Source organism: Camellia sinensis, chromosome 1 (genome assembly GCF_055761805.1).
Source record: "Camellia sinensis isolate YWXY chromosome 1, ASM5576180v1, whole genome shotgun sequence".
Lineage (NCBI taxonomy): Eukaryota > Viridiplantae > Streptophyta > Magnoliopsida > Ericales > Theaceae > Camellia > Camellia sinensis.
The window spans coordinates 136,739,263-136,761,134 of record NC_138961.1 but is presented as its reverse complement, the minus strand read 5'-3'; the positions used below and the strand labels follow the sequence as shown (position 1 = coordinate 136,761,134).

The window sequence follows — 21,872 nt, the reverse complement described above, 5'->3', positions numbered from 1 at the left end:
CATTGGGCCAAAGATTGCCGTAGCAAAGGCAAAAGTAAAAGAAGAACAAGCCTGCTCAAGCCCACATGACTGAAGTGGACAATATTTCCAATGGTATAGATGATATCAATCTTTCTGCAGTTGTTTCCGAGGCAAATCTTGTCGGAAATCCTAAAGAATGGTGGATGGACACTGGTGCTACTCGTCATATTTGTGCCGACAAAAAGATGTTCACATCTTATTCTGTAGTGGACAATGGTGAACAACTCTTTATGGGCAACTCCTCAACTTCCAAAGTTGAAGGACAGAGAAAGATTGTACTCAAGATGACATCTGGAAAGGAACTCACTCTCAACAATGTGTTGCATGTACCGGACATTCGCAAGAATTTAGTTTCCGGATCTTTGTTGAGTAAGAATGGATTTAGGCTAGTTTTTGAAAGTGACAAGTTTGTACTTACCAAAAACGGGATGTATATAAGAAAATGTTACATGTCTGATGGCCTTTTCAAGTTAAATGTAATGACCGTTGTACCCTCAATCATTAATTAAAATACATCTTCTTCTTACTTGCTTGAGTCTTCAAATTTATGACATGGTAGACTAGGACATGTTAATTATGGATTTTTGCGTAGATTAATTAATATGGAATGTTTACCTAAATTTAACATTGATTCAAATCATAAATGTGAAGTTTGCGTTGAGGTAAAATTATCTAAAACTCCTTTTCATTTAATTGAAAGAAGTACGGAACCACTTGAATTAATTCATAGTGACATTTGTGATTTTAAATCAATTCAAACTAGAGGTGAGAAAAAGTATTTTATCACTTTTATAGATGACTATACTAGATATAGTTATGTTTATTTAATTCGAACCAAGGATAAAGCTTTGAAAACTTTCATTCAATATAAGAATGAAGTTGAAAATTAACTTGGTAAGAAAATCAAGAAACTTAGAAGTGATAGAGGTGGTGAATATGAATCACCTTTTTGTGAGTTTTGTAAAGAATATAGAATAATTCATCAAACCACCGCTCCTTACTCACCTCAGCAAAATGGAATTGCTGAAAGGAAAAATAGGACTTTAAAAGAAATGATGAATGCCATGTTAATCAGTTCTAGATTACCTCAAAACTTGTGGGGGGAAGCAATACTTTCTGCTAGTTATATTTTAAATAAAGTTTCCCGAAAGAAAGTGAATCAAACACCTTAAGAAATGTGGCATGGTAGAGTACCATCCTACAAATACTTAAAAGTGTGGAGATGTTTGGCTAAAGTGGCTATTCCTAGTCCTAAAAAGACTAAGATAGGTCCTAAGACCATTGATTGCATTTTCATTAGTTATGCCAAGAATAGTAGTGCATATCGGTTTTTGATTCATAAACCAGAACATTCCGAAATGCATGTAAATACTATTATTGTGTCTCGGAATGCATCATTCTTTGAACATGTATTTCCAAATAAAACTGGACAAGAGACTAGTAATAATAAGAGATCCTTTGATACTATTACTAGTAATGATCAAGAACATGATCAAGAGCAAGAGTTAGATCAAAATGAGGAAGAAGAACCTAGACGTAGTAAACGTGCTAGAATCTCAAAATCTTTTGGTCTAGATTTTCTAACATTTTTGTTAGAAAATGAGCCTTTAACTTTTAAAGAGGCTATGTCCAGTCCTGAAGCTCCTTTATGGAAAGAAGCTGTCAACAGTGAAGTTGAATCCATCTTGCAAAATCACACTTTGGAATTGGTGGATTTATCACCAGGTTGTAAACCTCTTGGGTACAAGTGGATTTTCAAAAGGAAATTGAAAGCGAATGGATCAATAGACAGATACAAGGCAAGACTTGTAGTTAAAGGTTTTAGACAGAAATAAGGTCTAGATTACTTTGACACATACTCACCGGTTACTAGAATAACATCCATTAGAATGCTAATTGCCATTGCATCTCTATACAATCTAGAAATTCATCAAATGGACGTTAAACCGCTTTCTTAAATGGTGAGTTAAATGAAGAAATTTACATGGAGCAACCAGAAGGGTTTTCTGTTCCAGGGAAAGAAAAGAAAGTATGTAAATTGGTTAAATCATTATATGGTTTAAAACAAACGCCAAAGCAATGGCATGAGAAATTTGACAAAGCAATGCTGTCAAATGGATTTAAAATTAATGAGTGTGACAAATGTGTTTATATTAAAAACACAGATAAAGGTTATGTCTTTATGTAGATGATATGCTCATCATTGGTAGTAATAATGGCATGATTAAAACTACCAAGAAAATGTTGAATAAACATTTTGATATGAAGGACATGGGCATTGCTGGTATAATACTTGGTATGAAAATTACCAAAACATCAGAAGGATATGCTTTGTCACAATCTCATTACATTGAGAAAATACTTGACAAATTCAGCAAAGATGATGATCATCTTGTAAGAACACCTGTAGATATTAATTTGTATCTTTCTAAGAATGTACAGGAAAGTATTTCTCAATTAGAGTATGCCCAAATTATTAGAAACTTAATGTACTTGATGAATTGTACTCGCCCAGATATAGCTTATGCAGTAAGTAAATTAAGTAGATATACGAGTAATCCGGGAGTAGAACACTGGAAAGCAATTATAAGGTGTAGACACCCCATTTTTGACCGTCCTCAAGACTTGGACGTCACCGTTTGAACACTCGGTGATCATCCTTGTTCGTGTTCGTCTTGAGTTCCCGGAGGTCTCGGCTACGCGCCCTGCCTCAGGATCTCTCGACTCGACTGTTTTGTGTCTGGTTTTGCACCGAACACTTGTTGTTTTGCTTCTGAGGGTGGGAAGTAGCTTGTAGGCCATCCCCACACCTCACCGGCCGTGGCTTGAGGCCACCGGCCTTGTTTCCTTGCCACCGGCCATTGGTGATGGCCGGTCGGCACTATTGATGGTCGGTCGGCATTATGTTTGGCTGGCCGGCCACTGTTTCTGATCAATCGGCCACTTTTCCTAGCTGAGACCTTTTCTTGAGGGAGCTTGACCCTCTTGAACCTTTTTTTAGCTTCTTAAGGAAGCTTGAACCTTTTTAGCTTCTCCAAGAAGCTTGACCCTTTTGAACTTTTTTTTAGCTTCTTGAGGAAGCTTGAACCTTTTTAGCTTCTCCAAGAAGCTTGACCCTTTTTTAGCTTCTCCAAGAAGCTTATCCCTTTTTTTAGCTTCTCCAAGAAGCTTGAACCCTTCTAAGCTTCCAAGAGAAGCTTGCACCTCTTGACCCCTTGTCTAGCTTCTCCAAGAAGCTTGACCCATTTGCCTAGCTTCTCCAAGAAGCTTGGTCCTTTTGTCTAGCTTCTCCAAGAAGCTTGGCCTTCTTGGCCCTTTTGCTCCAAGCTTCTAAGAGAAGCTTGGCCTTTTTGGTCAAAGCTTCTAAGAGAAGCTTTGCCCCATTGGTTTCTCTATATAAAGAGAGCCTCTCCTCCCCTTTAGAGGGTTAGAAAATCTGATATATAAGATATATATATCACTCTCTCTATATATCTCCCTCTCTCTCTACATTTGGGTGGGTTAAAGGGTCCAAAAGGGTCTAGTTCTTGGCCATTTGAACTACACCTCCTAGCACAACACTTCCATCATCACTTGGAGGTTCTTGGGTCTTGTTATCAGAGGTTGAGGGTTGCATTTTTGGGTCTAGAGGCTGCTGTCCCCTTTTGGCTACAAAGGTAACCCATTTTTCCTCTTTATTCCCCGTTTTTGCACACCATTTTAGCCTGTCTTGCTTGCTGATTTGAGCTTTGTGTATAACATAAAAAAGTTCTGTTTTTTTGTGTTTAAGATACTTCATTAAGGACACTTTTGTGTTTGGGGTCGTTTACCCCTTCTTAGGCCTTGTTTGGCCCCATTTTGTGCTAGTTTTGGTGAGTTTCGGGACCACCTTGTTTGGGCCTCCTCACCACTGAAATCTTGAGGGATTTCAGTGATGAGGATGGTGGTTTAAGGTCCTAGGAAGGAGAGGGTAATCCGCTCTCCTTGTTGTCTTCAAAAAGTGCCATTTTAGCCTCATGTGTGAGCACCATTTTTAAGTTCATGTTGGCCATGTCTTAAGTGTTATTTGTGCTTATTTTGCCATGATATAGCACTGGTTTTAATTGGTTTAGACACACCATACATGCTTAGCATACTTGTCTTGTAATGCCATGAAATTGCCTTAACATGCTTTGTGCTTTGAGACTTGTTTCTAGCATGATTTTGGCTTAGCTTTGTGAAGCTTTTATGCATATTTTGGCATGATTTAGGTCTGATTTTGGTTGTTTGGGTCATTCATGACTTGCTTTGTATAGCTACCATGCAATCTAGCTTGTATGCTTTGAGTGTTGGCTCCTCTACCATGCTCTATTTGCATCATTTCAGTGGTTTGGCACCATTAGATATGATATTTCAGTCCTTTCTCTATGCTTGTATGCTTGCATTTGATGCCTCTTTAATGCTTTAAAAGGTTGGTGTTTCACGTCCCATGTTTCGACCTTTGTGTATGCTTCCTTGTGTAGGCCATTTAGATGCCATCTAAGTGTGTTTTGGGCCTTGTCTCGACCTACATTGGGATTGTTTTGAGTCCCCTCGGCCCTTTGGGGCTTGCTTCATATAGCCATGGTTTAAGCCCCTTGGCTTGCCTTGAGTTTTGAACATAATTGCATGCCTTGCTTGCATTGATAGGTTGACTTGGCATCATCCCTCATGTATTTTTCAGAGTTTAATGTGCTTGCTATTTGTCCATAATAGTCTCTTTTAAATGTGTTTAAAAGTTGCTACTTTGTGCCTAAGTGTTGAACCTTGTGTGCATGCATGCTTGTATGTGTTTTGGCCTTCATTTCCATGGCATTTGGCCACTGATTTGGATCTAGTAGAGAGCTGTCCAAATTAGTTTAAGACCATCCCTTTGGCATGTTGTTGCATGCTATACATGTTTGCATGTTTAGGCACTTAGTCTATTAACATGTTGCATGTTTGAGTGTCATCGCATTTGGCATGCTTCTTGTGTTAAGTTGCTTTGCATATTTACATGTGTTATGTCTTTCATGTTGTGGCATGCGTTTCATTAACATTGATGTTATATGCCTTGCATGCTTACTTGTTTAGTTCATGGCCCATTGCACATGGTTTTATTGTTTGCATGATCATGTTGCACACTTAGCTCACATGCCTAGGTTGCATTACATTGGCATGCATACTTTGCCTCTTGAATTGAGTATGATAGAGGTTGAGTTCATTGTTTGTTTATGTGCATTTCATTCCATATTGAAGTTGCACACTTGGCTTTTGGGCCATCACGCATTGAAATGCGCGATTGGTGGTCCGAGAATCGAGCACCATACCCCTTTGAGTCACAAACATGATAAGGGATGTGGTGGTGCACACATTGCTTTGAAAATGCATTGCCATGCCTTGTTTGCCCTCTGCTGCTGTCAAACAGGTTTTTGCAGGAACTTTCTGCCGACCGGCAGTGTTTAGTGCCGACCGTCAAAACAGGTTTGGCCGAGAGCACAATGTTTAGCCGATGACCATTCTAAATGGCCGGTGATGATCTCACTCAGCCGGTAGTGTCCCACAACACTCAGAGAAGCAACCTTGGAAGTTGTGCAATTTTTAGAGAAGCAGAACAGTCAAAGCAGAGGCAAACTTGCGCATGGCAGTGACTTTCCGAGCGGAGTCGAGCGCGCATTGCATCGGGCCCTCTTCCCGAGGCCGTTTACTGCTTTCATTAGATTAGTTAATTTGTTAATTAATTAATTGGTCTGTAATAATTAATTAGCTTGTAGGTTAATTAATTTGTATTATTCTTTTGGTCCCTCCGAGCAAGGGTGAATTTGTAATAAGCGTGGGTGCGTGTGTGCATGTCTTCCAACCCCCACTTCTTTCTCCCTTTTACTTACCTGCTTTTGATGGTTAGTATTAGGACATGTTTACTTTAGCATACCTTATGCTATGCATGCGTGCATCATTCATCAGTATTGCATGCACCAGGCTCGGCGCATCATACTAACTGCATAAGTATTTCAAATCTAACTTGAATACATGCTATTTGTCCATTTTCACATGTCATTTATAGACTAGCCGAGCCTACTCTAGTGACATTCCGCATGTGTTACATTAGCCATCTTAACATGAACTAGGATCATGCATGTGATTACTAACTGGTTTATGTTTTGGCTTGGAGTACTAGGTGAGCTTTTATGCTTTAGCGTGCCGCATGCGTGTGAGTGTCGCCATAATTGCATGATTACCATGAGGCTAGCTGCTTATGTGATATAACTGCTTGAACGCCTGTGGATGGAGGTTGAATTACCTAAGTTGGGATAACGCATTAAAACTATGAATTTTAAGCCCACTAGATAGTGGCAAAAACCATCTTTTCTAAAGCCCACTTGAGGGTGGCAAAACCTGCATTTTAGCCTACTTGCGAGTAGCAAACCATTTTCAAAACAAACATGCTATGTTTTATTCCAATTTAGGCGATTTGGTCTATACTTGTTTGCTGTGCGCATAACATAGTAATTCTAGGCTAATAACCGGAATAGGAACACATAAACGTTTTCAAAACAAGATATCACGGTTAGTAGAGGCCGATCTTTGGATCGGGCGAGAGGGGGTGCTCATAGCTGACCTTCCCCAATCGTACCTAAGCTCCCAAGCCGAGGCAACTTTGGTGATGACGGACACGTGGCCTTTGGCAACCGAGTCAGGGTTTCCTAAATTTCCCAAAATAAAATATTTAGGTGGCGACTCTGTATCTGGCAAAGCAGTTCATGTTTGGCACTTCTTTTCAAAAAATCTGTTTCTCAAAACGAATTGCCGGATTTGGACTCTTTGGTTCAGATTTAGAACCGTGACACAAATCGAGTCCGAACTGTAACGGGGTCCCTCGCGGACGTGTTACATAAGGGTTCTAAGATATTTTCGATTTACTCGTAACATTGGGTTTCATTATACTAGATATCCAGCAGTACTTGAAGGATACTGTGATGCAAATTGGATATCGGATACTAGAGACTCGAAGTCCACCAGTGGGTATGTCTTTACTCTTGGTGGGGCGGCTGTATCTTGGAAATCTTCCAAACAGACTTGTATTACTAGGTCTACTATGGAATCTGAATTCATAGCTTTAGACAAAGCAGGGGAAGAGGCAGAATGGCTTTGCCACTTCCTTGAAGATATTCCAATATGGCCAAAACCGGTGTCTGCTATATGCATACATTGTGATAGTCAATCAGCTATAGGTAGAGCACAAAGTCATATGTATAACGGTAAGTCACGACACATTCGTCGTCGACATAACACCATGAGACAACTACTCTCTAATGGAATTATTTCCATAGAATGTGTTAAGTCTAAAGACAACATAGCGCATCCACTAACCAAGGGGTTAGCAAGAGAGTTAGCTGAGAATTCATCGAGGGGAATGGGACTTAAGCCTATTAAATAAGAGTTACTACAACGGCAACCCAACCTAGTTGACTGGAGATCCCAAGATCTAGGTTCAAAGGGACAACTGAGTTGTGAATGACTCAGAAGGATCACTGGGGAGTTTATCTCCTATCCATTTCTTTGATGAAATAGTGATGTCTGCAGCGGTTTAGGTTAAGTAATACTTTTAATGATTCTTATATTTAGGTAAACCTAGTGGAGTATGGCAAGATACTTTTCATAAGAATCACCAATGTGAGTGTGAACTGGGCCGGTTCTATAAGATTTGTGAAGGGCTACAAGTCTTTAGAGCACTCATGAAAGACCAGGTTGTTCAGGGCCAAAATGAACACAATAGTGAGAACTAAACTGTGTCTGGAGATATACTGTGTGAGTTCTATTGTCTTGGTTTACACAAACGGCTGAACAGTTCAAGACATCATGTTCACTAGTTAGCTAGTAAATCTGATAGTATCTTACAAGGGAAGGTTCAAAGCCAAAAGCTACCTATCCTTTGCAGAATATTTCCAATTTCTGTACTCTTTGTATTTACATCATGTTGTTGCATTTTCTCTCTGCCAATTTCATTCATGTGGGGCATTGTTGGAAAATTTATAAAGAGGTAGTTGTGAATTGAAATAGACTCCATTTTGAATGAAAGGGTGTAACCTTTCATGGTGTCTTTTTGTTTTAAAAGAAGGGTCAAACCTCCATTTGAATGAAATTGTGCAAACATTTCATGGTGTCTCTTTATTTTAAAGGAATGGGTATATCCCTTCTTCATACCTTTTCTATTCAAATTGAATAGGTGCCAACAAAGCCTATATAAAGGCAGCCCCATTCCAATTTTGATTGATTCCAAAAATTCATTTTCCTTGCCTTCATTTTGCTCTCTTGCGTCATTTATTCTTCATATTATTTTAGGAAAAATTTCAGAGAGTTATAGAACACAAGGTTCTGGTTCGTCGAACAAATTTATTTGAAGTGCTACTACAAATTTGTGAAGATCATTGTATCCTGGGAGATAGACGCCACGTAACAGTAAGCACCGTAGCGGGGCGAATCTGTCTTAAGGACAGAGTGTCACACACTCGACTTGGTCTTTAAATTATTGATTCGGTTCAACAAAATAAATTATGTAAGTTTTATTTTATTTTGTTTGAATTATTTTAAGTTATTTTATTTACACAGAAGATTGTTCCAACAGATATCACGTTTATCACTATTACACTGTTCTCAAAATCACACGAGAAGAAAAATGCAGAAAGTAGCAAATGTAATTATAATATTGATAATATTATATGTACTAATTAGTGTATCAATATATCTTATGACATTATAATTAATCTCATTCATTACATAAATTATAAATACTCAAAGTTTTTAAAATTATGTCACGTCATTTGTTAATACACTAATTAGTATGTCAATTGATGCATATAGTATTATTCTTATAATATAGGTGTCTCCAATTCTTACTGGACTAAATTGTGTTGTTTGGCTTTCGTGAGCTCACCAGGAAGCCCCAATTGAATATCCAAATCATTCAATGTGTAGAATTTGTTGAGTACTTTATTCTTGAAAAAAATTATTTTAATCGAATATCGATAATCACTAGATCAATTCACATTTCTGATTTTTAAAAAAAAAAATTGACAGAAATATGAACTGATCAAGTGACTATCGATATCTAATCAATATAATTTTTTACAAAAATAAAATACTCAGCAAATTTTACACACTAAACAATTTGGATTATCATTTAAATCCCAAATAAGCTCTAAATAGATTGAACTGGACCATCCAATAGGCTACCAACTGAAGATAATCTGGTCCCATTATAATATAAAGTAATATTAGGAATATCAAATTTTCTATTAAATAAATGACCAAATAGATATGGAGTTTGTAATTTTATAAATCTCACATTGATGTGAGACATTTGATAATTTATTTGGTAGAAAATGTGTGATCTATAACATTTTCCAATAATGGAATATTTATTTGGACTTTTTTGAGCCAATTTATGGATTCTAACTTTGGAAAAACTATTTTGGACTGTTTAGTTAAATTTATATTAAATAATTTCTAATTCTAACAATTTATTTAATTCAAAAAAGTTGATTCTTATCAATTTCTACTGTGAATATGTTAATTTATGGTTATACTCTTAGATTTTTTTTATTTTTTTAAAAATAGAAAAAAAAATCCAAATGAATTATAGATTATTATTATTATTATTTATGAAAAATACAGACAATTAATGAATAATAAAAAATAAAAATTAATTGAAAAAACTACCTCACAAATTATTTAACAAATATTACTTAGCAATTTAAATTTATAATTCAACAATTGTACCAAATAAATTACTCTCAAAATATTAGTCCTTTATTCTATTTTTCATTGTCCCAAAATATTAGTTCTTCAAAAATCAAGTACAAAAATAATATAAATTTCCTATTTTGCCCTTCTTTTAAATTAATAAACAATATAAAAAATACAATTATGATATTGATATTCCCAAAAAATGTACTATCCAAAAGGTAATTTTGAAAAATCAACTTTTTTTAAATGTAATAATTGTACTATCAAAACTAGTTAAATTCCCTAAAAAAGATCATTATTTTGGAACAGTAAGAGTAATAACTTTTAATTAAACTCATTATTTATAATATGGAAAGTTATAAATAATAATCTATTTTAGGCGTTGTTGGTCATCTCTTAAAAAAATCAAAAAATTTAAAAGTCACTATCCTATTTAAGTTGCATCATCTTATTTAAATCACATCACTTCTCTATCATATCACTTCAAACCCAACTCATACACAATTTAAATTTCATAAAAAGTCAAAAAAATAATATTTAATTAAAACATTTCAAACATCCCTTAATAGTACAGTACAATGGATGAGTGGGTCCCCATTCCACCACCACGCATCCCCGGTGAATAATTGCTCCCTGGAGTCTTCTGACTGTCCTGGTCGCCATTTATTTGCAGACACCGAGATTCAATCGGCTCTCTTTGCACACTATTCTATTCCACTTTTCTTTGTAAAAATTCCTCATATTCAAACCTCACCATCAATATTATTGATTTGATATATCGCAGTGTTAATCTACAACAATGGTGGCTCTGTTCGCCTCCGCCACCGCACAAACAACCTTCCACCACCACCAGCAGCCATATCTATCATGTAGTTCTTCAGCTTCAACAGTGTGTGTATGGAGCTCGTCCGCGAAGCTTCACCACTCCGCCGGATTATCCTCAAACCATTCCAATTTTCTGAGCCCCTCCTCCTCCTCCTTCGCCAATCTCAAATCCCATGAAATTGTTCATCTTAGGACCAATCGGAGCAAGCCCTTCCTCGTTCGGATGTCCTGGGATGGTCCGCTCTCTTCTGTCAAATTGATCCTCCAAGGCAAAAACCTCGAGGTACCTTCCTTCTTTATTAAACCCTAACTAACTAACTAACTACTCCGTTCCGTTTGCTTCCCCAGAAAAAAATAATCCGGAAAATGAATCAATTGAATTTTTTCCATCCCCTTTCTATATCTCTTGTAAAAAATTCCTTGCCAGTGATTTTATTTTGTTTTGTTTGTATAGAGTGAATGTGACAATCAAGATGTTTTGCATTTACAGCTAAGTGATACAGTCAAGAAGCATGTGGAAGAGAAGGTGGGGAAAGCTATTCAAAAGCACAGCCATTTAGTGAGGGAAGTTGACGTTAGGTTTTCAGTTCGAGGCGGGGAGTTAGGAAAAGGCCCAAAGAACAGGAGATGTGAGGTGAGTTGGAGAAGCCTAAAATCTTAATTCTTGTCAATGTGTGTCACTGTGTCATTCATTCTGCTTGTGTAATTTGTATGATTTTTTTCTGGTTTTTTTTTTTTTTTTAGGTGACTTTGTTTACTAAAAAACATGGAGTGGTTCGGGCTGAAGAAGATTCAGATACTCTCTATGGGAGTATAGACTTGGTATCATCAATTATACAGAGGAAGTTGAGGAAGATTAAGGAGAAGGAATCAGACCATGGTCGCCACATGAAGGGGTTTGATCGATTGAAGGTGAGGGACCCTGGAACCCTGTTAATGGAGAATGATTCAGAGTCCGAAGAAGAAGAAGAAGTAGACTTCACCAATGAGGTTGTCTCTTTACCTTTTATTGTCCTCTCTGTTTTTTCATATGCTTCCTTGTGTTGAACTAATTAATCAAGTCCACTGTCATGTTTTCTACATCATTGGAAATTGTTATTTTCATCGTCACCGAACAAGTTTCATTTCATTTCTTGTGAAACACAATGAACATTCTTACATACAACTGTATAGGTCAGGCTCCATGTCCCCGCTAAACATGAGTAACTTCACTTCCCAGTATGCGATAGCATTTCTCTTTAAAATTTTATTTTTTAACATTAGTCTCTTGTTCTTCTGTAATCCATATGTGCACGCATTGACACACACAATCCATTAGTATTGTTGCTGTGAAATTATTCCTGGCATGGTCCCAATGCTGTTGCACCCTCTTACACGCTAAACAGGTTAACAAGAGTCGTAGAAGGAGATTAACAAAATCATTTGGTATGCAATGTTAAATGGTGAAACAAGTGACTTGTGGTCATGAATTCATTAGCAAACTACTAGTAATATCTATAACTTCTTGATCTTTGTGGCATTATTTCATTGATAAATTCTCGACTATCTGCCTCTGGTTATATGATATTCTGTGAGACACTCAAGAACTCTTGGCTACACATTCCATGTTGATAGTAGACTATCAGTACCCATACTTAGCATTGGTTTCTTTTTGCTTAAAGTTTGGAGGGCAACATAGAGTACATCATGTCATTGACTGTTGGTGTTTTCATAGATAATAATATGCAGATGGTTCTAGCATAAATTAGTTTAATCATTTTTGGAGTAAGATAACATAAATCAATTACACCACCGGTTATAGAAATTTAATTTTTCCGCACTATAAGAATATGGCATGAACTCTTCGCTTCTCAGCACCAATGCAATGCGGTCATGCCAATGCTAAATAATGGTTTCAAATTTTAGGAACCCTCAGTTACCTACCGTTCTTGGTTTGCTGTAGCATACCTCAACATTGTATTTTCTCTAGCACATGCTGACTATAGCAAACCATCTTTCAGATTGTTCGTACGAAATACTTTGACATGCCGCCTTTGACTGTCGCTGAAGCTATTGAGCAGCTGGAAAATGTTGATCATGACTTCTATGGTTTTCGAAATGAAGAAACTGGTACAACATGGCATTTCTATCATTATTTATTTGGCTTTATTAGTTTATACAATAAATAATCTGATTCTAATATTCCTCTATACCTTGGCTCCAGGTGAGATAAATATCGTATACAAAAGAAAAGCTGGAGGCTATGGGCTTATTGTTCCTAAAGGGAATGACAAAGCTGGGAAATTAGAGTCCATGGTGGTTGAACTGGATAGAGAACCCTCCCTCGCAGAATAGATGGTCCTCGCGAAGAAAAGTCATTTTGTAAGATATTAGTATGAAGCGTTTAAACATGTTTTTATGGATTGTAATTTTTTGCAAAGAAAAAAGATATTAGTATGAAGTGTTTAAGATGTTTTTATGGATTGTAATTCTTGGTAAGATGAGATGCTCCATCGGGCGCATAAACACTTAGTACTAGCAAAGAGTTCTGTTATCTCTATCAAATAGTTAAAATACGTGTATACCAGTTGACCATTCAAGTTTTTGCCTTCGTTATTCTTCATGTATTTCTTTCTACCTCTAGCTATGGCTAAATTTTAACCACCTGTGGTTCTTGCTTGTGCTTGATCATTGCTAAACTTGTTACAAGTTTCATTTTCTTTTCTTTTCCTTTTTCTTTTGGGTTTCCTTCAAATATATCTACAAAGGCAGATACAGAAATCTTAATAAGAGGGGGCCAAATTCTATATAATTATAAATTCACTAAAAAAATTATTTTAACATATTTTTACAAAAGTTTTGTACTTGTGGTGGACTAAAATATTTATTTTTTATAAGCATAAAATATAAATATTATAATCAAATTTGCAAATAAAATTTTCAATAGAAATTTATAAAAGAAAAGCATGAAAACAGAAATATAAAGTATTTCTACACATTGTACAAAATAATAATAACATATAAGTATTTTTTTTTGGCATTAATCATAGTCACATTAGGTGTACATGACACCAATTAAAGTCAAAATCGAAAGCCAAACAAAGCCAACACAACGAGATATAATAAACACTACTTTAACACATAATCAGACATCATTGTAGGATTTAACTAGTTTTGATTTAATAATTTTTTAATGGAGAAATAACAATGCAGGATAGAAGATCAAAAGGAATCTGTAAAACATGAAGGATGCAACTTCTTTTGTGGTGGAATGCAACTCAAAAGATGTGGAGATGCAACTCCATGTCCGTGTAATTTTTTTTTATCTGTTTCACTGATATGTAATTCTTTTTTTTTAATCCTAACAACATAATTGATCATAACCAAACATTATAACGATTCCTAACTAATTTCAATTGACACGGTAACTAACCTGAATTGACACTGTAACTAACCTGTGGTGTAGCATGATCCTAACTTAAAACTTCTAACAAATTGGAACTTTAGAGGAGTTAGGACTTTGGGGACCAACTTTTTATAAATTATAGATCCAAGAACTAATATAGCATATTAAGAGGATATATATCTAGCCTATTTCTTTCTTTGTTTTTGAGAAAATTTATAATACAATTACATTAAAATAAAAATAAATAACATACAGAACAAAAAAGGAAAAACAACAAAGCCTCAAAGGGCCAAAACCAAAAACCTAACAAGGACTACAAAATCGCCAAAAAATCAACTATTGTTCTAAGAAAACCACCAATCTCCTCACAAATGTAATTTGGAAAAATAAGATCTACATCAAAATAAAACCCAAACCCGTCGTTGTCGTTGCCCTCGTTGCTAAACTTCAGTCACCGTCAAAAGCAGAGTTGAAGAAGAACACTCATATCGAAGAAGGAGGAGGATTGAGAGAACAATGGATCATTAAGGGTGTCAAAAATCCAAAAATCTATGTCAAAAATCGGAGAAGCTCTCAAGCCTCTCTTCCTAGGCATAAAAAAAACACAGATTTACACTTTAAAGTGCATTTAAAATTCGCTGGAAATTACCTAGAAAGAGAGGCTTTCCAACACCCCTCTCTACTGGGCCTTATTATCTAGCCTATTTCTAATAGAATGGGAATTCTAGCCTATACCTAAGAAGATGGGGAGGGGAGTCACTAAACGGCGGAAGTGGATGAACCATATAAAGATGGGGAGGGGAGCTACAAAACTATGGAAGCAGATGAACCCATAATGGGTGGCACATGGTACAGAGAGAAGCAACTTAAGCAATGCCACTCAAACCTCGCCAAAAGCAAGGTTTGCACCCACAATCTCTCACATGAGAATGTTGGAAAAATGACATTGGGCTACAAGGCCATTGCCAGCATCCTTGGTTACTAGATGCAATGCAGGATTCCGAGATCCCCCAATTCAAGACATAGCTAATGAAACTGTTGAAAAATCAAGGCTGCTGAGGACATGGTGCCTAACAACGATCTCATATTATGATGATGAGAAGATGGTCATGACAAACCAATTGAGATTCTTATGGGCAAAAAAATTTATATCTCACTAAGAGATAAATGAATCTAGTCTCCTTAAGATCAATCATTCAACTCTTTCACAAGCTGCGGCTACAGATGCATCGAAAAATAAGGTGTCAAAAAAACAGGATCATTTCCGACAATAATTAGTTGAGAGTTCACAAAAAACATAAAAGAAAAACCCGAAAATGCCTCTGAATTAAAAAACATTAATATTGAAAATACAATGTTGCATATGAAAAGAGATTAAAACAACAAAAAAAAACAATTAAAACTTGTTCCATTGGTCAGGGTGATTCAGAATTATGGCTCAAAACCATCACTTATCTTGCAAAGATAAATAGATTAAAATTTTGAACAAAAAGCCAATAGAAGATTGCCTGTGCAATTGGAGGGAATGCGTTTGAATAGTAGTCTGCAGATGACTGACTGCTTCCTGAATTAGCATAACTATATATCAAGCCTTGTATGGTCTCTGACTTAACTTCAGGCAGCTCTTGGGGATGTTTGCCCCATTTTTCTTACTCGTAGGAACGCTCTTTATAAGGATAACAGATGATCCACACTTTTTTGATTTCCTGGGAAACCTGCAAGACATCCATTGATGGAAAAGGATACCTTCAGTAACAACACACTTAAGGAGCAAAAGTGATTATTGGAAATTTAAAAAATGCCAAAAACCAAAAGTTACTCACAAGTCTGCTTGCCTCTTTTTAGGAACCTGTCCTAGAACATTTGACTTCTCCTTTTGATCTTTGTTCATTTTGTCACTCTGCAGGTGTACCTACATGAGATGAAATGAAGCATAATGAAGGTTGTGCACACCAGTGGCAAATACAAAGTCTTCAAGAATCAGGTCCACATACACGTGCAGCTCCTCCGCATTTGCAGCTGTTTACAGTTATTTAACAATTCAACTCTTTCTTATGCGTTTTTCTTTAAAGATACATTACACCAGCAAGCCCTCAGGAATTATCCATGGCACGTAGTGATTATTAGTTTTGAAAGCAAGGTTCTTAACAGATGGGTTAAATCTTTGGAAGAAATTTTATAAATGACAGAATGTGTCCAGCAATCAATGTGACTAGCTATGCCATGCCTTGAATCAGACAGAATACATGCACAAAGTTGAACACTGGTCAATCTATGTCGTATTCAAATGGAAAATTTGATCATTTAAATGGGTTAAAATTTTGTGATAAATGGAAGAAGGCTAATAACTTATCTTTAAATTCATAGAAATGATCAGAAGATACAATACATTTACAGGAAAGCTTGCCCCGTGACAATATCTGGATAAGCTGACAACAGAATCTTATTCTCAACAATTCTATTAATTTAATTTACAGTCAGAGAGAAAATGAATGCGTGTGTGTGTGTGTGTCACAGTGTGTCAGTGCCAGTCAAACCATATTTTAATGATGGATACATAGATAATCTCAAGCAAAGCATTTTGAAATCTTAAAAAGTAAAAAAGAAAAAGGACCAAACCCAATAGTTACAATTATCCATGGAAACTAGTCAAGAATTACCCTAAAGGCTAAAAGTTGCAAGCAAAGTTCACCCAGACATGATTGTTAAGAGTAGTAGATTAAACTACCCAATGTCAAAATTCATTTAAAAAGTCAATTCAGCAAAGATTAGATCAATATATCTGATTTATCAACTGAATGCAATTTATGGACTTAGAAAGGGAGGCCAAAAGTCTATGCACCTCCATTATATGGGAACCAATAATCTCAGTAATTAAATTTATGAGGGGGACAACCCTAAGAAGAGAGTCAGGGACAGTCAACCATATCCAGTTCCAACAATAGGTGGGAATATCAACCATACAAACTTAAATCCACATCATGATAGCTACTTTATTTACATTGGAACTGGACAGCTTAGTAAGGAACTGTTCAACACTTAACAATCAGGTCTGCCTATATTTTTGCATACAAAATAAGGCAATTAGAGGTCTCTTGTAGGTTCAAAATGGCTTGAAACTCATTATCAAAAATATTTGAAAAAACAATAAGACTCACTCAAGAGAAGTAACCAGTCAAGGGAATGCAGACAGATCAAATAAAGAGCCTTCTAGCCAGTACATGGCAGGTGTGCCTGTATGGTGTATAAAGATCCCAGGATCACTCAATTTCCAGACTCCTCAAACATTAAAGCCACATGGGAAAGAATATTTGTAGAAGGGTAAGAAACTGTATGGACTAGAGGGTACACATCATAGGGATATTGATTAACTTTTACAAAAGAATTAATGAAGTAATCAATAGAAGTGTTATGTGATCGTCTGCATCGAAAGACAACTAGCAAGAAAATTAAATGGCAAAGTAATCAAGCGTTCATAATACTATAAGGGCTCACACAAGACAAACATATCATCACATACTGCAATTCTATAGTAATTTTTTCATAAATCAATACAGCAAAGGCCTTCATCTGTTTAGAAAGATCACATCAAATTGGCGATGTAGGTCTAACAACAAAAGCTGCCCATCACGTTGGATGTTAGATGCTGCCTTTAATCACCAAGTAAAACATCTAGTTTAAAAAATGCCCCAAATAATCTAATTGATTTTTCATCCATAATACTAAGCTAGTAATTCACTTGGCAGATCTAAACTCACACTGCAAGGTAAATCAAACAACGATATTTCTAGTAGGCCAGTAGATACTCTCAACCACGCTTGAATTGTGTACACATTGAATAACAATCCCATAGCTTCTTCAGTGTTGAAAAGAAGAAACACAAAAATAAAATGACAGGAAAGTTCAGTGAGATAGCTAACATCGCTGAAATTTCTAGTTGTTTATCATCTACAGAATTCTAAGCAAGTACCAAAAGATAAATTAGCAACAATTCCAACCCTTCATATTGAGAGAGAGAGAGAGAGCTCTTTCAATGCTCATTGAAATTACTGATGAAATAACATAACTAATCAACATATACCAATCACTGTTGTCATACCAAAAGTAGAACAAGTCCATATACATAAATGTATGACAGAAGAAGAATTATAATTAAGTACACCAAGAAAAAGATCATAATGTATCATCAAAAAGTTTATATTAAATGTAATTATTCCAAAACCCCAACTAAAATACTACGAGAGAAGAAAAGCATGGTAATTAAATGAAGTATGGGTCATTGAATGAACACAGAAAACAATATTTAGAAAGAATGCAATTAGATGCACAAAAAGGAAATTAAGTTGTAAAAATTCATGGCAGATCAAAACAAGAGAACCATACCACTATAACTGCATTGCATTCAACTACCAAGGCTCCAAACTACAATACACTCAACAGGAAATTTTAAAGCCAAGCACTTTAAAATAAAATTAAATAAAAAACAATGCAATGCAATGCAATGAACATAAGCTATTGAATACATCATAAGCTAGCTTGACATTCAATGAACATACTCTACATATAGCAAATCATTATCATTTTCCCAGTAAAACCCATTATAAATTACAAAATAAATTAATAATTTACCTGATTTGATGGCATCATACATTCTTCTCCATTTGCATCCTTGGACGAAGCACGCCGCTTTGGTTTCTTCTCTCCACCATTACTCTCATCTTCCAATAAATTCGCCTTCCTCTTCTTCATCCCAATTGCGGTCGATTTACTCTTCTTCTCGCGAACCCTCCACACATTCTTCCTTCTGAATAACAACTTCTCGCATTTCCACAACGGAACGCTGGTGTCAATCACCGTCACGTCGGTGCGCGAAAACGCCGAAAGATCAGCATGAAACTTGTCATCCTCTCCAAAATCAACATCAACATTCTCAACATTCTCTTCTTTCCTCAACCTCGATGGATGATCATCACTCGTTTGCTTTACCTCCGCACAACTGTTGTCGCCACTAGACCGCAAAGCGTCGTTCTCACTATCGACATTTGACGGTGTCGAAACCAGGCAAATTCTAGGGTTTGGTTGCTTGCGAGAACTCTTTTTGGAGTGAATTCTCGACGAATCGTTCGGATCCCCCATGTTAAAGAGCTCCGCGAGGACATTGCTCATCAAACCGAACCATTCTTTATCTCCATTTTGTCGAGGAGTCTCCGCTGTTTGGTTGCTGCGATCGAGAACCGGTTTTTCGCTCGGATCAACTGAAATCGAGTTCAATTCCGGTTCAGGATTGTGGTAGTTGAGGAATTGCTCGAGATCGAGATCGTTGCCGGCCGGAAAACCTTTGGATAATCGGAGCCGGTCGAGCCACTTCTTCGAACTGGACTTTCCGGTCGAGATTGAACCGAGCATTTTGTGTTGAAATGCAGAGATGGAATAGAGATTGGGAGTGAAATCGAGAAGAAGGAGAATTATCGGGTAGGGTTTTGAGAGGGCGCAGTGGTGATACACTGCCGGAGAATGCTATAGTACGCATTAGGTGCGCAATACGCATGAGAAACTACTGAGAGACAGGCAAAGGCAATTGAAGACGTTCGGTGGAGGACAAAAGTACTGTTCCATTACACACGCCAAAAAACGTGAGGAGAACCCAAGTGAGTTACGCGTTTTCTTTTTTTCTTTTTTTTGAAAAAATTATAAAAATAATTTTTTATTTTCATAATAAATCAAACCTTTTTTTTTTTTTTTTTTTTTGGTTTGTTCATCCTGAACCCGAATGTTCTGAATTGGTTTCATGATTCTTCGATCTTGTGTTAGGTCCATCGATCCCACCTTTGATCTGATGATTGGGTCTTAAGGTCTCGTTTGGCAACCGAACTTTTTAGTCAAAAAGTTATTAAATTAGTCAAAAAGCCAACAATCCATACCAAAAAGTCAAAGATTTTCTTTTCTCTCTACCTTTTGCACATCATTTCGTAATAAGCCAAAAAGTCATCCTAAACATACTAGTTTTTTTTAACTCATATTTTAGCCAAATAATTAAAAAATTACTAAATTAGCCTGTTCCCAAACGAGGCCTAAATACAACGTTCTCATCTTAATGACTTGTGATGGTGAAAGAGGATAGGTCATAGAGGAAGTTACAGTGTCACAATTAGGAAATAATAAAATGAAGAGAGATGGTTTTCAGAAGATATTATTTGGGGAATACAAATTCACTAATTCTTAGTCGTCAATAGTTTGGGCCTCTTTGAGCTCCATCTATGGACTCAACACCCATAACCCCTTTTTTGAATCTCCCACTGCGCCGACCAAGCGACTAGCCGCTACACTGCCACAAAAAAAGTCAGTGAAGAAATCGCCTACACCTACAACCAAAGATCACCAAATTGTAAATAGAAATACAACAGTATTGGGGACCCCAGCACCCCCCCACCTCCACGTGGGAGCCTGCGAGACCAAGAAAAAAAAAAGAAAAGAATTTTTGGACCAATCAAAAATAGTGGGGGTGGTGGGGGTCACCCCCACTGGGGGTCTTAGTCTTTTTCCATAGAAATATTGTCAAATGTAATATATGTTCAACATGGCTTGAGTTCTGGTGTTCACCTTGTAAAATATATATATTTTTTTTGATAAATAATTAAACTTTAATAAATAAATAAATAAATCAAGACGATTCAATGATTACAAAAAATAAGCCCACAAAAGGACTAAATAAAACTAACTAATCAAATTCTCCACAAAATTGACAAAAACCAAAACATTTAGATCGACTGTACCCTTGACCCAACTATGCAATACCATCAACAATCTACTCTCTAACCATGAAACGAAATGGTACTCATCCTGAAACACTAGCCAATTCCGTTCTAACCATACCAACCAAAGCAAACAATGGGAACAAAGCACCCAAATCTTTCGATGCCTCTTCTCCACTCTAGCCCCACCCCAACTCTATAATACTTCCAACACAGAGGCCGGTTGCACCCACACTAAGCCAAACAAAGCAACAATAAAGTTCCAAAATGCAGATGTTATCGGACAATGAAGAAGCAAATGATCCACTGTTTTCGTATCTATACAGCACATGCAACACCAATTGACCAACACATGTCGTCTCTGAATCAAATTATCAATAGTGAAAATACAACCCAAAACAGTTGTCCAAATGAAAAAAACAACCTTAGTTGGAGATCCCGTCGCCCAAATACACTTCCAAGGAAACACACCGATAGCATCCCCTGCAGTGCCCCATAAAAGGAAGACATTAAGAAAACACCTTTAGACCTCCGAACATCCCATACTACAGAATCCAACCAACCCCCTACTATAGCCTATACAAAAAGCCCAGAAGATCCATTAATTGATCTAACTCTCAATCTTACGCATCCCGGCGAAGACGATTATTCCAAACAATTGATTGCTCCTGCCCTACCCTCACTAAAGCAACAAACTTTGCCCCATCCTCCGTAATGACATAAATCAATAGGAACATAACAACCATCGATACCCTATCATACTACCAATCCTGCCAAAAACGAATCTTATCCCCATCCTCACTCTAAATCGAACCCTAACCCAAAAGTCCTCTCTCCCCAACCATATCCTCTTCCACAACCTACAACCATGGGAATGAACCAACCTTTTCGAACACCAACCCTCTCTCCTTCCCATACTAACCACAATCACCCTCCTCTACAACCACTCTCTCTCATTCACAAAACGCCATAACCACTTCCCCAATAGAGCCTGATTAAACACCACCAGTCTTCAAACGCCTAAACCCTCTCTCACGGTCCTTAGGAGTGCAAACTCTTGGCCAACCCACCAAGTGATAATGACAACTCCCTCCCCTACCACCCCCACCCCCACCCTCACCCTCACCCTCACCCTCATCCCCACAAGAAATCTCGCTGTAACTTTT

The 21,872-nt window shown here is 36.8% G+C and overlaps 2 protein-coding genes across 3 annotated transcripts; one reads left to right on the top strand and one right to left on the bottom strand.

Annotated features, from left to right (window-relative positions):
• The first annotated feature begins 10,311 nt into the window (after nt 1-10,311).
• On the top strand, nt 10,312-13,148 carry LOC114286078 (30S ribosomal protein). The gene is made up of 5 exons (XM_028229157.2): nt 10,312-10,852; nt 11,060-11,203; nt 11,314-11,559; nt 12,570-12,678; nt 12,773-13,148. The coding sequence occupies exons 1-5, from the start codon at nt 10,544-10,546 to the stop codon at nt 12,901-12,903; spliced, it is 939 nt and encodes a 312-aa protein (XP_028084958.2). The 5' UTR covers nt 10,312-10,543; the 3' UTR covers nt 12,904-13,148.
• Nucleotides 13,149-15,252: 2,104 nt separating this feature from the next.
• LOC114286076 (fantom protein) lies at nt 15,253-19,605 on the bottom strand. 2 transcript variants are annotated; one of them, XR_014339108.1, is made up of 3 exons: nt 18,584-19,599; nt 15,778-16,374; nt 15,253-15,669 (listed from the first exon to the last, which is right to left on the bottom strand). XR_014339108.1 is itself a non-coding variant. In XM_028229155.2 (3 exons), the coding sequence occupies exons 1-3, from the start codon at nt 19,358-19,360 to the stop codon at nt 15,540-15,542; spliced, it is 996 nt and encodes a 331-aa protein (XP_028084956.1). In that variant the 5' UTR covers nt 19,361-19,605; the 3' UTR covers nt 15,253-15,539. The 2 variants fall into 2 exon arrangements, 1 of the variants encoding a protein (XP_028084956.1); XM_028229155.2 differs by having other exon boundaries at nt 15,778-15,866; nt 18,584-19,605.
• Between the last annotated feature and the right edge of the window lie 2,267 nt (nt 19,606-21,872).

Coding starts and splice junctions, on each gene's coding strand:
- LOC114286078 (XM_028229157.2), top strand. CDS start 10,544: ATGGTGGCTCTGTTCGCCTCCGCCACCGCACAAACAACCTTCCACCAC. Junction 10,853..11,059: donor TCCAAGGCAAAAACCTCGAG/GTACCTTCCTTC, acceptor TTGCATTTACAG/CTAAGTGATACAGTCAAGAA. Junction 11,204..11,313: donor CAAAGAACAGGAGATGTGAG/GTGAGTTGGAGA, acceptor TTTTTTTTTTAG/GTGACTTTGTTTACTAAAAA.
- LOC114286076 (XM_028229155.2), bottom strand. CDS start 19,360: ATGCTCGGTTCAATCTCGACCGGAAAGTCCAGTTCGAAGAAGTGGCTC. Junction 15,867..18,583: donor GTATGATGCCATCAAATCAG/GTAAATTATTAA, acceptor CATCTCATGTAG/GTACACCTGCAGAGTGACAA. Junction 15,670..15,777: donor AAAAAGAGGCAAGCAGACTT/GTGAGTAACTTT, acceptor GATGTCTTGCAG/GTTTCCCAGGAAATCAAAAA.